This window comes from Bufo bufo, chromosome 10 (genome assembly GCF_905171765.1).
Source record: "Bufo bufo chromosome 10, aBufBuf1.1, whole genome shotgun sequence".
In the NCBI taxonomy this organism is placed as follows: Eukaryota; Metazoa; Chordata; class Amphibia; order Anura; family Bufonidae; genus Bufo; species Bufo bufo.
In genome coordinates this window covers 137643067-137661905 of record NC_053398.1, presented here as the reverse complement: position 1 = coordinate 137661905, position 18839 = coordinate 137643067, and the positions used below count along the sequence as shown (strand labels likewise).

Genomic DNA, 18839 nt, shown 5'->3' with positions numbered 1-18839 from the left:
TGAGAAGCGTATTTATAGCTGAGCATGGCACTGCCAACCAGGGCTTAATAACAGTCATCTCGACCCCGAGTCCCTGATGGATGCTCCATGTTATGATGGGGGTGGGGTGCTCCAGGTGCAATTGTCTCTCTGCTCCGCAGCCACTGCCTCATGAATAGAGGACGGGCAATTATCAGGGAACATGAGAGCCCTCCACTAATCACTGTACCTTCATCGCAGGCAGGCCTCGCTATATTCATGTGATGGGTCATGATTCTCAGCATACGCTGGAAAGTGCACCTGTCAATCATATAGGAGACTGACAAAGCGCCGTGGTGCACCAGCCATAGTGCAAGGGAAATTTGCAGGAATATTTCAGTTCCTTGGCACGAGCAAGTTAGATTTGGAGCCGTTATAGGGTATGTTCTATCGGAGGATTTTGGGCATGGGTTTCAGACCAGATTTTGTGCCGAAAACTAGGCAGAATCTGCGCTGAAACCGCCTCCCATTTATTTCAGTAAGAGGGCGTGCAGCAGATGTTTTTTTTTTTGCAGCGTGGTTTTTAAGACCGTAGCAAGAATGTAAAGGTCCATTCTTGGCGCGGTTACCGCGCTGACCCCTCTCGAGGCCGCAGTGGGGGCCTGGTCCCAGTTTAGCTCCTTTCAATGGAGATGAACCAAAGGTGGGTCCACATGAAAACCCACGGCACATACCGCAGCACAGTGCATTTGAACATTTTTTTAGGGAGCGCCTAAAACTGTGGAGTTGGGAATTAACCACCTGATGGGGGGGGGGGGGGGGGGTAGCGCATTTCTAGAGAATCGGTGCAGCTCAGGAGAAGTCTTGGAGACGGCAGCGAGAGGTTCGGATTGTAGAGGATGTTCATTTTGAAACATTAGCACAACAGAGAGCAAGGGTAGGGTGGTATAGAGATGAGGGTGAAGATGCAGGGGGTGCAGCACTGTGGGGAGCTTTGTGAGGGAGATTGAATCTTATATTACATGGGTAACAAGTGCAGCGATTGGCACAGCGTACAAACGTCAGTGTAGTGCAGGGATCACCAACCTTCGGCACTCCAGCTGCTGTGAAACTACAACTCCCAGTATGCAAACATGGCTGGCTGTTCTGAAAACTCCCATAGAAGTGAATGGAGAATTCTGGGAGTTGTAGTTTCAGAACATCTGGAGTGCCGGAGGTTGCTGATCCCTGGTGTAGTGACTGGTGGGGGCATCAGTATAGCAGATAGATGAGCCCAGCTGCTGCGTTCAGGATAGATTGGAGAGGAGAAGACCGAATAGTAATGAGTTCCAGGAATCAAGATGAGAAGTGTGGTAAAACTGAGCAACACCAGCACCTATCGGACTGTGTTCACACACTGCAGGTAGGTTAGCGGTAGGACCCACGCCACACTGAGATACCTTGACTCCGATATCTTCTTGACTGGAATATATTGGCCAAAGTCTCACTTTTTAACATCAGCCTGAGGGTTTGGCCAGTATGGTCAGTAGCATATTATTGTGGTGCACTTTTTGCAGTGTTTTATAAAACCCAATAAAACCCAATAGAGAAACTGTTTATTTTTAGTCATTTTATGTTGTGTTTTATCAACTGAATGACGCTCATAAAGAGAGTTACATCGTGTTCTAAGGAACTTTCACCTGTAGCGCGGTGGACGATGTGACACGTCATTACTTTACTCATTTATTACTCTCGGAAGCACAATAGCAGCATCACCGCGCATACATTTCCTCTATTGCTTCTATTAGCTATAAAAATCACAATAAAACATGCAGTGCGTGAAAGTCAGCCAATGCCATTATACCAAACTGTGAGCAGGAAAACTGCTAGGTGTCTAGACACATCAGAACCGACGGCCTGTCTACTGGGTATGAGGGCGTCCCAACTCTTCGATGTCGGGGGAAAAGAAGAATCGGGCATGTAAGATTTCAGTGTGAACCATCCTATGCTCCCATGGGAGACACATCTAGAAGCAGCTTATTCTCTTTCCCCAGTGAAAATACATGCACACTCGGCCGAGCTGAGTGGGAAGGAATAGCTAGTGAAATTAATTGCGAACTAATGACACCGTCGATGACATCACTGCTGTTTTGAGCTCTGTTTGGGCCGTTACTCAGGCATGATGATGGGTGATGTCGCAGTTCACATCGCCTCTGATTGCCAGGGAACACCCTGTGCCAGCAATGATCACCACACCTACTGGACAATCAAAGGCCGGCTGCGAGAGGACCAGAGGAAACTGCTGTACGTGTGGGGCCTCGTTCACATCTCTGTGTCCGTTTGATCCGTGAAGTGTCCAGGTTTGGTCCGTGTGTCTGTTTTTTTGCCCTTGGACAATTAATTCCCAGAGCATGTCCTACAAGTGGTCCACAAAAAACTACTGACAGGACACGGATGCCATCCTGGTTGTGTCGGTGGTTTTTCACAGACCCATGGACTTTAATGGGCGTGTTTGGTCCCCATCACGCAAAGTGGTGCATGTCTTTGTGATTTTTCCAGTGACCTAATGTCAGAAGAAAACCACTGATGTGTGAAGAAACACATTAAAATCAATGGGTACGTGTGCATGGAAAATGCAGATGGCACGCGTACTTGAAAAACGAAAATGTGAATGAGGGCTTAGGCTTTACTATGAAACCTGCGAGACAGAATCAGATCATGGCTTAAATAGAGTAAGATTATAGATGAGCATTCCTGCCTGTAGATGATGAACACGACGCATCATTAAATCAATCCGGCTGATTGCAAACAAGAAAGACACATTGATACATTGTATATTCTGGACCAATGGCACATCGCTGTGTGCAATGAGAAAATGACACAAGGTAAAACTTTTTCTAAAACCTGTATTACACCGTACATTTTTTGGGCAGATGATCAGTAACGAGCAATTGTATGATCACTTGTTAGCGATCATCTGGCAGTGTAATACTGCGGCCGATTGCCCAATGAACGAGCTCGATCATCAGGCAATCCAAATCTTTTGACATGTCAAAAAATGATCATTTGCAGGCGGCAGATCATGGTATCTAATCACGATCTGCTGCCGGCAAACCACTATACAGAATGGGAACAAGCGATGGCATTACGATCGCTCCTCCCCATGCTGCAGAGGAGATCGCTGCATGTAATAGCAGCGGTCTCCTCCGATAGTGAGCAGGCGATTGTCGGTAAGGAAGGCTTCCCTCCCGACAATCGTCTGCCACATCGGGCTGTGTAATACAGCCTTAGGCCCCTTGCAGACGAGCGTTCCTCCCGCAGCGAGTCCGCATTGCAGCACCCGGCCTGACCTCCCAGCACTGACGAGGGTCACATAGCAGCATATTGATTTATGATGCTATGTAACCCTTACAGTTCTGGAATGTACTGGATAACACTTGCATAATGCTACCAGTGTTATCCAATACATTCCAGAACTGTAAGGGTTACATAGCATCATAAATCAGTATAATGCTATGTGAATCCCGTCAGTGCTGGAAGGTCAGGCCGAGTGCTGCAATGCGGACTCGCTGCGGGAGGAACGCTCGTCTGCAAGGGGCCTCAACAATGGTAAATTGACGCTAGGACTCTCAGATTGATGGTTCATTAAAAGCACTTACAGGGGTTGTGCCGTCTATCTATCCACACAATACAGGAGATATAGCTGGTCGCTGGGGGTTTCGACTGTGGGATCCCTGCTGATCCCGAAAACAGGGGTCCCGTTCCCCCATTCTGATGGAGTGGCAGGAGGTGCATGCGCACTGTGGCTCCATTCATTCTCTATCAGAGACAGCCGAGTGCTGCATTGTACTCTGGCGGTCCTATAGAGAATGAATTTAGCAGCAGTGCGCATGCACGACCTCCCGCTCCATCAGAAGGGGCGAATAGGGCCCCCATTTTCAGGATCAGTGGGGATCCCAGCGGTCGTTCCCCAGCGATCAGCTATCTTGCGGCTAGAGAATAACTTATAAACTTGGCAAAACGCCTTTAAGCGCTTTTCATGACCGTCAGAAAGGGAGTACAGGACCCCTATTGTCGGGATTGGTAGGGAGAACGGATAACTTCAAAACTTGCCACAACCCCTTTAAAGGGACATTTCTATTAGAAAAGCTTTTATATCCTACTGTATATAGATGGGTAATCTATTGTCAGTTTACTACTGCTGTGAGCGGGATATGTTATCTGCATGGTAATCGTCATGGTAATAGTAGGAGTAGAATTGGTATAACAGCATGACAGCTCTATCTTTCTCTTGGTGGACCTAGATAAAGATCCCCACAAAAGAGCACTGCACGCAGTCTCATATTCGATGCTCTAATAGGGTCCCTCTCTTGCCATAGTGACGGTCTAACCGGGAGAGTTACAGTAAGCGAGACTGCTTGCCAGGGCAGGAAGTAGAATACATGGAGTGATTTCAAAACATTATGGGGGTCATTTATCAAACTCGTGTAAAGTAGAACTGGCTTAGTTGCCCATAGCAACCAATCAGATTCCACCTTTCATTTTGGAGAGCTCCTTTGGAAAATTAAAGGTGGAATCTGATTGATTGGTTGCTATGGGCAACTAAGCCAGTTCTACTTTACACCAGTATATATATATATATATATATATATATATATATATATAGAAAGTTTTTACAGTATATGGAATAGCTGCAGGGGTTCCTGACATAATCCCCCACCCCCTTCCAGACACACACATACACACTATCACCACCCGGGTAAAAAGCGTGCCTAGAATTGCCCATATGGGGCAGCAGGGGGTCAAAAACGCCACCACAGTTGCAAAAATTGGAATGTTTTTCCCATAAATAAATGTTTCAATCCTAACAAATGTGAGAGGACCCAAAGTACGACCTATAGGTGAATGATCATATATTGTGTTATTTAGAGGGTCAAGTGCTGAGTGCTAGGGGTGGGGGCAATAAGCCCCTATGTCCTCAGACTGGAGCATTGTCTGCACACACACACAGTGCAGTAATGATACATTGTTACAGATTGTCTGCTGTCACCTAGTGATCCTGCCCTGCAGGCTACACCACAGCCTGTTGTGTTTACAAGATGCAGGGGGCGTGTCTGAGCCTAGCTCTGGGGGGGTGGTTCCAGACTAAACCCCGCCCCTGACATTGAGATCGTCAGCCAGGTCTGCCAGAGGCTCAGACTCAGGAGGAGGCAAAGGACAGGACGCGGCAGGAGGATCCGCACTGACCACAGAGACTTCTATCTACGGGGCCGGAGACATGACTGACACTCTGCGTCCACGGGACCTCAAGGGGGGCGCTCTGCCCGATCGCAGCTACTTCCGAAAGGTGAGAGGCAGGTGCTCATCCCCAGAGATCTGTCCCAGCAGGTGGCATGCTGGGGGTTGTAGTGCTACAAAACCCAAATACAATATGGTGATGGAAAAGAACTCCAAACATAGTAATCAGATTGGGGCTTCCTAGCTGCTGTCACTCATGCCATGCTGGTGCTTGTAGTTGTTGACATGCTGGTGCTTGTAGTTGTTGACATGCTGGTGCTTGTAGTTGACATGCTGGTGCTTGTAGTTGTTGACATGCTGGTGCTTGTAGTTGTTGACATGCTGGTGCTTGTAGTTGACATGCTGGTACTTGTAGTTGTTGACATGCTGGTGCTTGTAGTTCATAACATTCTGGGGCTGTAGTTCATGCTATGATGGAGCTTGTAGTTCATGCCATGATGGTTCTTGTAGTTCATGCCATGATGGTGCTTTTAGTTCATGCCATGATGGTGCTTTTAGTTCATGCCATGATGGTGCTTGTAGTTCATGCCATGATGGTGCTTGTAGTTCATGCCATGATGGTGCTTGTAGTTTGTAGTTCATGCCATGCTGGAGCTTGTAGTTCATGCCATGCTGGAGCTTGTAGTTCATGCCATGATGGAGCTTGTAGCTCTTGATGTGCTGGGGCTTGTAGTTCTACAAAAGCTGATGATGCTCAGACTTCTCTCTCTCTCTTTATATCTATCTCTATCTGTATATCCATCCATCCATTTATCTTTCTATCTAAAATATATAGGATATTGTAAGTGGGAAAATGTTTTCCCAGCTGTTGTCTTGCTGGATGTTGTAGTTCCTCCTGTGAACCTTGAAGTTTGGCGATGCTGATCATTTTAATGGTGTATTTGTATTCGGATGACAGACCGGCACCTGCTGCAAGTCAGAAAGTTGTAGAATTATTAGAATTAGGGTCTGATGCTGCCAGATTAATAAGAAAATGATGAAAGCGGCGTTTATTCATGACATGGTATCTTACATTTTCCTGGGCTCAGCTATTTGCTCATTTATTTCTATGTATTAAAGTCCCTACGTTCTTCCTGATACTCCCTGCTGGGGCCTGTAGTTCCACAAGCCTATGGTTTCCGAAGTCCGTCACTATCCGGTAGTCCCCCTGTAAAATATCTAAAAAGAAAAATAGTTCCCTATAATAGTCGATGATATGATAAGAATGGTTTTCACGCTGCTGGGACTTGTAGTTCATCAAGCATCTAAAGATGATTGTTTGTTGGCGCAACACAGGCTGGATCCCTTGTGTTGTTGGGTCCCAGGCGTCCTGTTTGGCAGCTGATGGGTTAAACCGAAAGTCACTCCTCGACGTCGACTGACTGACTCATGTTTCCATCAGAAGTTTCATAAAAGGAGCTGTTATCGCCGCCGTCCCTGTTGGTTTATGTGGGGCTCGGAGACTTGTCACTGGGAGGAACTTCTTACCTGTCCATAATGGAGGGATGGGGGGGGGCAGCTCCTCATTATAAAATGGTTATATATATGCGTCACCCCCCAAAGTAAATCACTGCTGAATATCTCCAATAGGAAATGTCATGTGTGACTGATGACGCATGTGGTAAATGAAGTTACATCAGGTAAGGTGGTGCAAACAGTAAGCACTCCGAAAATACACTTTGCTCCTAGATTACTATTATTTTAGTGTGTGTGTATGTGTATATATATATATATACACTGTAATAATTACATAGGTTTCAGGGATATCCAGCTTTCCTAGAAACAGATAAAATTATTCCCTCCTTCACACGTCAGTGAATCACGGATGTGTTCTGTCCGTGGTCCTCACAGACACACACATATCCATTGACTTTAAAGGGGTTATCCAAGGCTATAAACTGCCCCCCCCTACAAAAACTGAATATACTTACCTGGCTCCCTGCGCCGCTCCTGCTCCCCGCACCGCCGCAGCTGCTTCTCCCCGTGCGCGGATAAAAAAAACATTGGGTGTTAGGGGGAGACCGCCAATGGCAGACGGGGACGAGCCTCCCTAGCATCACCCATGATGGCAGATGGGGGAGGCTCGTCCCTGCCTACCATTGGCTGCTCCCCCCCCCCCCCAACACCCGATGTTTTTATCCGCGCACAGGGAGAAGCAGCTGCGGCGGGGAGCAGGAGCGGAGCGGGGAGCCAGGTAAGTATATTCAATGTGAGGGGCCCGGCATATGGGGGGCACTTTATAACCTTGGATAACCCCTGTAATGTCTGTATTCACACATAAGGGGTTTTCCATGGATCGGGGTCTGTGGTGACGCCACGGAGATGATATGTCCTGTTTTGTCCGTCATTACGGATCCCTCACACACCTTATAGGCTATGGGTCAGTGAAAACCATGGACATAAGGCTGTCGGTGTTTTGGTCCGCGCATTTCAGGGATTGTTGCTAGAATATGCTTTGGAAATAGATTTTCAGCCTGCCAGTGCACGTGGAATACAGATGGAAAAACGGAGGGCAAAAAACTGACACCCAGACCACACGTGGATCCTTCACGGACATCTTCACAGATGAACCACTGGCCATCTTGTCACAAATGTCATCACAGACACGACTTGTGAAAGGGGCTTTAGAAATGGCCGAGTTTACGCTTTTATTCATTCCGTTTTTTTGGGGGGGGGGGTTTACGAGCATTTTTTATTGTTTTATAACATTCATTTTTCTGGTATTTTTCAAATCCTATAACAAAACCTGTGGAAAAAATGCCTGAAAAGAAATCCTACCCAAAGAACAATGCGTTTGGGTTGGGGGGGAGGGGGGGGGGGGCTACTGACCCTAGAAAAGCCACTAAAATCTGAAAAACAAAATGCACTGAATGCAGTTTGTTTCAGAAAGCACTACAGTGATGGCTGACCTCCGGCACTCCAGCTGTGGTGAAACTACGACTCCCAGCATGCTTCATTCATTTCTATGGAGTTCTGAGAACAGCCAAGCAAGCGTACATCTTGGGAGTTGTAGTTTTACCACAGCTGGAGCGCCGGAGGTCAGCCATCACAACACTATAGCATCTGGCTGTATGACATGGCATAGATTGTACCCCGAAAAACTGAAACCAACCTTCGGGTACGTCCACATGCAACAGGTCCGATCTCATCCACATTGCCACTACAGTATCAGGGCTCATTCACACAACCGTATGGTCGCCATTGCCGTGCCGTGGACCACAGTGCACCGACGCTGGCTGCGTGAACTCCATATTGCCATCATTGATTTGAATGGGTCCGCAATCCGCAAGATACAACAAAAGGTTGGCACGGACCCGAAAGAACACGAAAGCGCTTCCAAGTGTTTCCATGCGCTTCCTATCCGCGCCTCCGCTCTGCAAAAGATAGGACAATGGGCAAAAGATTTCTGTATCAAGACACTGTGTATTTTTGGCGCACAGTTCTGCTGCAGATATTCCGTATCGTGCCAGTGTAGGCATATCCTAAGGGTCCATTCACACGTCCGAAGTGTATTGCGGATCCGCAATACACCCGGCCGGCACCCCCCATATAACTGCCTATTCTTGTTTGCAATTGCGGACAAGAATAGGACATGTTCTATTTTTTGTGAAGCCGCGCTCTGGAAATGCGGATGCGGAGAGCACATAGTGTGCTCTCCGCATCCATTCCTGCCCCATTGAGAATGAATGGGTCCGCACCCGTTCCCGATATTGCGGAACGAAAAAAAATGTTGGTGCGGTTTTAACTGCACCCTAACCGCTGCGTGTGAATATACCCTAATTGTTACTTTACAGCTTTGTCCTATTTGCAAGGTAGAAAAGTCCCACAACATCAGGAGAGTCCCTGGTTAATCACCTCCAGCTGACAATTCTTCTTTGAAGACTAATCTTGTGTAAAGGAGGGGGTGCAAATAATAAATACCCCTCCCCCGCGTCTTTCATCCCTTTTCCCGTCCTGAATAGATAGTGTGATGATTTTTCAATGGACACAATTGGAACTAATTTACCTTTAGGATTCAAGGTGACAGAAGCTTTTAATATAACTGACTAGTTGGTGACAACCTCCAGCAATGGAGACAACGTATCATTGTGTATTTTTATTTTAAAAGATTTCCTACATCGGTGACCTTGAAAGACGCGAAACCTGGTAATAGAAAGGAAAATCTAAAATTAAAACGGTAAATTTTTTGTCTCCAGCACTCCCCCCCCCCCCCCCCCATCAATTTTTTAATGTTCAGGATGCAGTGCAGCATAAAGCATCAATAAATGATTACATTACTTTATTACAAGCGTGATACATTGTAGCAACAAATCAGAATTCAGGTGTCTGAGTGGGGGGGGGGGGGGGGGGCCCCTCCTGGGACATGTAAACTAACCCTGCCCCACATCAATGACGGCTGGTGCGTATTTTAACCCCGTGAGGACAGGGAGATTTTTCAGTTTTTGCGCTTTTGTTTTTTACTCCCTGCCTCCCAGGAGCCATAACCTTTTTTATGTTTCTGTTCACATAGACATACGAGGGTTTTTTTTTTGCAGGATAAGTTGAACTTTGTAATGTAATATTGCATACAATGTAGTGGGAAGCTGGAAACAAATTCTGAATGTGGTTTTTTCTTGTGTAAAACTGAAAAAATTCTGACCCCCCCCCCCCATAACGTTTTTCTAATTAAAGGGGTTCTCCGGGCTTTTACTATTGATGACCTATCCTCAGATCGACGGGGGTGCCGCGTGTCGGATCAGCTGTGTGAGGAGACGGCGCGCGCAGTGCACACGTGCCGTCTCTCTTCCTGTTCACCGCTGCTGTCTATGGCAAAGCAGGCAGGAAGAGAGACGGGAGATGGCACGTGCACACTGCGCTCGCCGTCTCCTCATACAGCTGATCGGCGGGAGTGCCGTGTGTTGGACCAACCGCCGATCTGATATTGATGACCTAATCTGAGGATAGGTCATTAATATTAAAAGCCCGGAGAAGTTGTGCTTGATAAGCTATGAGGAGGCTGTTGTGCTCACCGAAGTCTTCCTCATACAGCTGATCGGCGGGGGGTGCCGGGTGTCGGACCCCCACTGATCAGATATTGATGACCTATCCTGAGGATAGAAAATCAATATAAAAGTCCTGGAAAACCCCTTTTAACTTGATGCACATCGTGTAATACGCATTTTAGGGTTCATATTATGGCTGCAAGATCAGAACCACCTGCGGCTCTACTGAACCAGACTAAAATGGTCATAAGGCTCGGTGTCCAGTTTCATAGAGGTCCAAGTATTGTGGAGTATGATAGTGATCAGGCTCCTATATCCGGCGGCACGCCAGTTGTTGTGAAACTACAACTCCCAACATGCATACTTGCTCTGCTCTGCATACAAATAAATTGAGCATGCTGGGAATTGTAGTTTCACAACAACTGGAGTGCCGCAGATTGACCACAGACATAGATAGATAGATAGATAGATATGAGAGAGATGGATAGATAGATATGAGAGAGAGAGATATGAGAGAGATAGATAGATATGAGAGAGATAGATAGATATGAGAGATAGATAGATATGAGAGATAGATAGATATGAGAGAGATATTAGAGAGAGATATGAGATAGATAGATATTAGATAGATAAATAGATATTAGACAGATATATTATTACATAGATTTCTCAAACGGTCTAGAACGCTATGTGGGCAGAAATGACTCTTGGATGTCAGCGCTTTGCATGTGGATCTTACATTTCCGGAAAGACCAGTCTTCTGTTACTGTATTGTCTTGTACTTCTGTTTGGTCTCAGTCACTGATCAGAATCAGCTTTAACTCTTTAGTTTCCAGCTAGAGTTACCAGTTCTCTTGTACTGTGCCACAAAATACCCTTTAAATCCTGTCTTCTGTAAATCTACCCTCGCACAGGTTTCCTTTAGGGTATGTTCACACGGCATAAATTTCAGACAGGTTTCAGCGCGTATTATGCATCAAAATCTTCCTGGAAAAAAAACACGTGACTTCCGCACCCCGTCGTTTCCGGTGGGAAGCCACATTGACGTTCATGTATATATTTTTTCTTTTCTGCAAGAATCAGTGCAAAATACGGCGTACCCGGATTTCTGTTCTGATCCCATGGCAAGTACCTGTTGTGTTTTTCCAGCTTGCATGACCGGCAGTGTGAACCACCACGGTAGTTTTTCTGCAGCAGAATCCAGTGTGTTCTGCGCAGATTTTCATGAATTTTGCTGCCGATGTGCGACAAGGTTCACCCGATGCAAAGGGTGAAATCTGAGCTGGAAATCTGTAAAACAAATTTTACGTATTATCGATTTAAATTCCACACAGGAGGTCAGTTTACTCTGTGGATTATCTTATCGCAGCGTCTACGGCATAGCACTTATGTGGCATTCTTTTTTGCAAAGTGTTAGCGCAGTTTTTGCTGCGATCTGCATTATAAAAAACGGCAACCCTCAGCAACTCTGAACCACAAGTCTCAACATGTCCTGACTTCTAGAGGAGCCCGGTATTCCTCGCAGCTGCCAGGCCTGTGCTTATGTAACAGCAAACCAAGGGGGCCCTGACAATAAACTCTTTTTTAGTCCTTATCCTGGATGGGCCACTTCTGAGTTCGGGCCCCAAAGCAGCCGCTTCACCTATAGCTGCTCCCCTGTCTGAATCCATGTACATGCTGCACAGTCATGTTTTTCCCAATTTCTACTAACGTTTAACCTGTGGCTAAGGATACATGCACACGACAGTGCGTGTTTTGCGGTCTACAAAAAAAAAAAAACTGATAACATCCATATGCCATCGTTTGTTTGTTTTTTGTTGCGGATCCATTGTAACAAGGCCGAAAACGGACAAGAATAGGACATGTTCTATTTTTTTTTTTTTGCAGGGCTACGGAACGGACATGCTGATGCGGACAGCACACTGCATTTTTTGTGGACCCATTGAAATGAATGGGTCTGCATCCTATCCGCAAAAACAAACAAACAAACGGAACGGACACGGAAACAAACAACGTTCGCGTGCATGTAGCCTAATTGTGACCAGCGCTCCCAGTGACTGACCTGCTTCCACCACCTATTAGAAAAGCTATGAGACCAACCTTCCCAGTTGACAAAAATGGACGATTTCATGATAATTCTGGAACATACATACTGTATAATTGCTCCATGTCATTGGAGCTACAAGAGTGCCCCTTGACTTGCTGTATCATCGATCGGCGCTCGTTTCAAGCAAAAGTTCTGCCCATGTAAATGAATCCCAAGGGACCTCTTACGCGGGTCAATAACGAGTGGGCCTTTCACATGGCCTGATGATGCAAAATGCGTGGGCGACCATTGTTACGACCGTTTGTTTCCCATTCTTTGCATAGAGTGAGTGCTGCTGACAAATGCCGACTTTGGCTGCTGCAGGAAATGACAAATGAGCGTTTTGGTTATTTATCGGGTGATTAGCTCCACATTTTATACAGGCCAGTTATCGGGAGCAAGCGTTCATATGAATGTTCATTTCCGATAATTGGCCCCTAGGATACATATACACCATTGATGGGAGGATTTATTACATAGAGCACAAAGCATCTGGACAGGACAATTGTCCCCTTATCAGCAGAAAGGCCTCCGTGCGGACAAGATAACGTTATTTCGCTGTCCCAAGTCATCCATTGTTTTTGTCGCCTTAATTGTTCTTCTTGAACCTTCACATCACAAGGAAATGGGAATACCGTAATCCATTTTGTCTTATCTTCCAAGGGTCAGTTTCTCTTTCAGACACAGCCAAGCAAACATTCACATCCCCTCTAAACACAGGACAAAGGCCTTTATCTGGGGTATTTAAATACAGTTTAGCCCCCCACGGCCACCCTGCCGAGCGTCCCGAATCGGAGCGCTAAATCCTGCCTGTGAAACAAACCTGCGTTCCTTCCAGAAGGGACGTCGTATTGACTCTCGGGATCAGCAGTCAAAGCTTTATGGAAAATGGACCGGCGTAGACTGAGGGGGTTAACATTTCGGGGGACGGCGGGATGGTGATTATATAAATTTTGGGTTTTGACAATTTAATTTTCCCCCAGGAATAATGTCCCTATAGAGGAGCTTGCACTGACCTTGTTAAATAACACGGCTTAAGGAATCTCCAGCAATTAGTTGGGGCCCGGAAACTGAGAGAAGGGGGCCACTTTGTGTCTTGTTTTGTTGGCCTGTGTGTTTCTGCATCAATCAAGCACAAGGAGCCGAAGACAAAGGTTCCATTGAGCCGCACGGTGAGCATGGTCGCATTTATGGCTAGCATCCCAATCTGGCAGCGGTGCGGTACTTCGCCCATAGATAAAGATATTACACATTAATGAGCTGTTGTCTCTGAGGAATCTGGACCTTAAAGGGGGTGCCCGACTTTATTTTAGCCACAAAACGTGCTAAAATAAAATAAAATAAAAAGATCCTCTACACACCAGTTAGCCTCGCCATTTTTGGCACCACTGATCCGCTCACTCTGCATTTACATGACTGTAGCTATACATGCCGAATGACTACTGCAGCCAGTCTCTGGTCTTGCGCTGTATACTACTGATATGAAGTATATAGGACGTCCTGTAAACAGATGACAGTATCATCAGGGCTGGAAATAGCAGGGAATTAACTGGTGAGTATAGGATCTTTTAGTAAATTTAGCCGCATTGGGAGTACCCCTTATTAGGTAAGGGGTCAGCAGCCTTCGGCACCCCTGCTCCTGTGACACTACACCTCCCAGCATGCACACTTACTTGGCCGTTCTTGTAACTTCCGTAGACGTGAATGGAGGATTCTGGGAGTTGTAGTTTCAGAACAGCTGGAGTGGCGGAGGTTGCTGATCCCTGCAATGTTTATGGGGTGGGAGGCTCCCCAATGAGCTATACGACATTAAAAAAACCCACATTTAATTCATGCGGGCACCTGTATCATTGTTTCTGGGCGACAGATCTGCTGCCCAGAAACGGGACGAGTGACTGCAGTAGCCATTGCTACAGTGGAGGAGATCGCTGCATGTAAATGTGGTTGAGCAGGCAATTATTGGGAAGGAAAGGTTTCCTCCTGATAATTGCCTGCTCAGTCTGTGCATGTAAATACAATGTGTATATTAGCACAAAGTAGGGGACAAATAGAAGAAAGAATGGGATCGGACTACACAGACTATGGGATCGGACTACACAGAATGTGTTGTGTGTTACCATGGCGATGCATTGCCTGCATTGGATCTGTCGACACGTCAGCAATTTTTTTTATATTTTATACTTTATTTCGAATCAGATAATTTACAAATCGGTGCACGTAACCTTCAGATTAGGACACCTATACAATGCCGTAGCAAACCTGTGTATATGTCAGTACTGGCCCCTTTAGACCAGGGGTGCACAACCTTTTCTGGTTAGGGGGCCACATTGTCAGCCTGAACCGATTCCAAGACTTAAAGGGGTATTACCAACAGAAATACTATATTTATGGCATATTGAACATACAGTATATATATCCTAAATGTCTTGTTACACTTCTAGTCCTCGCATCTAATGGGAGAATACATGTGAGCAGCCACAAGACACGGACATACACGTCTGTTACCAGATGGTTGGGGGCCGCACAGAATGGTATCGGGGCCGCAGCTTGTGCACCCCTGCTATAGACCCACACAAGTATGATGTCACTGGAACTAGAAATTGAAGAAAGAACATAAGGGTTAAAAAAAAATATATATATGTATATATCTACAAGGATAATTTACAAAGCAATTGCATTTTGTAGAAGGGTAAATGGGTCAGTAAATTGGCGCTATTGCATTGCACTCTATGGAAAGATTGGTTGATGCCTTGGTGGTGAAAAGTGGTACTGCATGTTAGAAAAGATAACGTGTAGCAATTTAAAAAAAATCCCTCTGCTAATTTGATGTCGAGCCCCTGGTTTAGCGGGTTTTTTAACATACTTTGTAGCCTAGCAATTTGCATAGGAGATGTCCTTTCACCTTTAAGGGTCGGTGAGGCTCAGTCTCAATCCTCTGGAGCAGTAGCATGGCGTTACTAATGTAGAGGATAACCTACACTATGAGTAATCCTACATAGTGAGTAACAGGTGAGGTATGGATGCCTTGGTTCCGGAAGAGCAATGATTAGTGTCGGGGTTAATCCGGCGGCGTGTGTTGCATAAAAATAGCTCTTTTCAAGTGCATCCAACCTGCTTTAAATGAGGTTTTATGAGCTGTGAGATTAACATGGGAGGGGCGGCCATTTTATCCGCCGATGACCCACCTTACTTTAACATTTACTGACCCTCCTCTAATTAGGCAATGGTTCATTGTGTCTATTACACAGCTTCAAACAACGCTCGACTTGTAACCTCAGTGATCTGACCTGACATCATAGGGAGGTTGGGAGTTGTAATCTATAGCTGCTGGGCGATGTGAATGGTAATGCTCTATGTAGTCTGTCTCCATTCTAGATCGTTTTGTTCCAGACTCCTTAAAGCAATTGTCCAGCTTAGAAAATCCCTTTTCATATATACGCTATTAGGGAGAGCAGTTAGAAAGAGCGTCTCTTGCTCTGGAGGACCCGTCTTGTCCTATGTTACTCAGAGAACCCATTAATGTGAATGGACACTGTGGTGTAATGCTTCATTTCTCCTGTGGTGGCGCTGCAGGGAAATTGGAACACTCATTGCCACGTTTCCCTATATATTGTAGCTGATCACTGCGAGGAGGATTATACTTGGTTGGGTTATGGGGAAATGCAGCTGGAGAGTTAAAGGGGTTGTGCAGTGATTTATGTTCATGACCTATCCCGAGGATCATAGGTCATCATTATAAATCGCTGCACAACCCCTTTAAGACAGTCAAGTATTTTCTTGTCCTTTCAGCCAAATCGCTCACCTGTAACGGAGTGCGGGGCGCTGGCTGCATCCTCTGACCTTCTCAAGCCTTTCAGGGCAGGAAGCGGAGCTGTTCTGGACCAGCTACCAAGTACAAATGTCTGCAGAGATCTTATGGGGCCACCTGAGATTTGAAGAACTCCCTGCCTCTTAATAGTCTGCCCTTGCTTGACAAAGAACAAGCGCTGCTTTCAGGTCATAAAGTAGATTTTAGCAGTAATGATAGATGGATAGATAGACAGGCTCGGACTGGCCCACAGGGATACAGGGGAATCCCCGGTGGGCCCCTGAGCAAGGTGGGCCCCTAGCCTCCCACCCCCTGCACAAGTGACACATAACACATTAGACTTACTGTACTACATACATATATTCAATGTACAGCACCTCAACCAGCCTATGTTCATATAAAAAACTTGTTAGATTATTTATTATAATTGAATGTATCTGTACAGTGGGCCCCCAAAATAAATTTTACTGGTGGTCCCTAGGTACCCCAGTCCGACACTGTAGAGAGATATAAATATTGGAGAGCTAGATATGAGAGCCATAGATATAGAAAGATAGAGAGATATATTAGATCGAAAATAATTTCTCCAACACTTTCATCATGAACCTGCCTTATAAAGGCTCGTTCACACGAGTGTGATGCCCGTTGCCATATTGCGGATCCGCAATACACGGACACTGTTCCGTGGCCATTCCGCATCACGGATGTGGACCCATTCATTTCAATGGGTCCGCAAATCCGAAGATACGGAACGGAACACTACGGAGTGCTTTCTGGGGTTCCCTTCCGTGCATCCGCACCTCAAAAAGATAGAACGGAAGGATCGCGGACCCATTCAAGTGAATGGGTCTGCGATCCCCATGCGCCTGCCCCACGGACGGTTCCCGTGCATTGTTCGTGTGAATGAGCCCTTATTCAGATAATTTCATTATAATAAAGTCTCCTCTTCTCTGCAGGTACAAGCTGAATCTATAGGAGCTGCTGGGAAAATACGAATTCCCTGCAGCAGCTCGAATAGCAATTACATCACGTACTGGTAATAAAAGCTACTGGACAACTTTCTTGCGGTTGCCCTTAAGATTTATTGCCTTATAGGAGTCTCTTTATGGGCATCTGGATCCAGCGCAGGGCTGCTGAGGCAAAGTGAATGTGCAGTTGTCACTACGTTACTGTAGTCAGGGATCCTGATGGCTGCAGAGTAACCTGAATCCACCAAGGGGATGACAGCCCCGAGGTCTCATCAGCCGAAATACTGGGCATAGTCTTTGTATGGATGCACATTGCTGTGAATGATCCTGTACTCCTCTTCCCAGACATACAGAGACGTTCAGATGATCATTTCTGCAGATTATTTACAAAGTGGAGGACCAGTTTATGTGTTTCACCCCATATACCATCGCCACGTACTAGTTCAGGCTCAGAACAGTTCCTGGCATCACATGGACGTCACTTGCAGAGATCTCAGGCTCTGTAACATGTAATTTTAAGAAGCTAATTACAGGATTCACCTAGGGGCAGCATGCTACACGGTGTTCAGCTCCGCCAACGACCGCATGACTTGTGACCTCTGCAAGATGTGAACGGTGCAATTACCAGCAGCCAAGGACATGATTGCCACATGTAACGTAGAGGCCGATAACGTCAGGTTACTGTATTACATGGCGTCCTGTGGGGGGGGGGGGGGGAGACATAGTGTACCGCTGACCCGGAATATAGCCGATATATATAAAAATATGGAAGACAGGGGAAAAGCAGCAAATGTACTTCTGTGTGATACGTGTTATCCACAGCAGTCTCTTCATTGTGAGAACCTCAGTCTCTGATGAGGAAATCTCTAGAACATTGCCCCCGGGGTACAGCACGTACTGTGCTAACCAGGTGTGCGCAGCGTCATAGGTCGTCGACTCCGGATATCAATAACAAAAGCACTGATGATGGCGGCATATGAGCTCCATCTATCATCCCATATCTATCTATCTATCTATCTATCTATCTATCTATCTATCTATCTATCTATCATCTCATATCTATCTATCATCTCATATCTATCTATCTATCTATCTATCTATTATCTATCTATCTATCAGCTCATATCTATCTATCTATCTATCTATCTATCTATCTATCTATCATCCCATATCTATCTATCTATCTATCTATCTATCTATCTATCTATCTATCTATTATCTATCTATATATTATCTATATATTATCTATCTATCTATCTATCTATCTCATATCTATCTATCTCTCATATCTATCTATCTATCATCTCATATCTATCTATCTCTCATATCTATCTATATATCTATCTATCACCTATCTATCTATCTATCTATCTATCTATCTATCTATCTATCTATCTATCTATTATCTATCTATCTATTATCTATCTATATATTATCTATATATTATCTATCTATCTATCTATCTATCTCATATCTATCTATCTATCTATCTATCTATCTATCTATCATCTCATATCTATCTATCTCTCATATCTATCTATCTATCTATCTATCTATCTATCTATCTCATATCTATCTATCTATCTATCTATCTATCATCTCATATCTATCTATCATCATCTATCTATCTATCTATCTATCTATCTATCTATCTATCTATCTATCTATCTCATATCTATCTATCTATCTATCTATCTATCTATCTATCTATCTATCTATCTATCTATCTATCTATCATCTCATATCTATCTATCATCATCTATCTATCTATCTATCTATCT

At 45.3% G+C, this 18839-nt stretch overlaps 1 protein-coding gene across 1 annotated transcript in view; it reads left to right on the top strand.

The window, feature by feature from the left end:
* Positions 1 to 5138: 5138 nt before the first annotated feature.
* The window catches only part of RHPN2 (rhophilin Rho GTPase binding protein 2), a 51328-nt gene continuing 37627 nt past the window's right edge, over positions 5139 to 18839 (top strand). Inside the window, exon 1 of the mRNA XM_040410543.1 lies at positions 5139 to 5284. Coding sequence (XP_040266477.1) covers positions 5216 to 5284 — 69 coding nt within the window. The 5' untranslated portion in view covers positions 5139 to 5215. The remainder of the gene's footprint in view (positions 5285 to 18839) is intronic.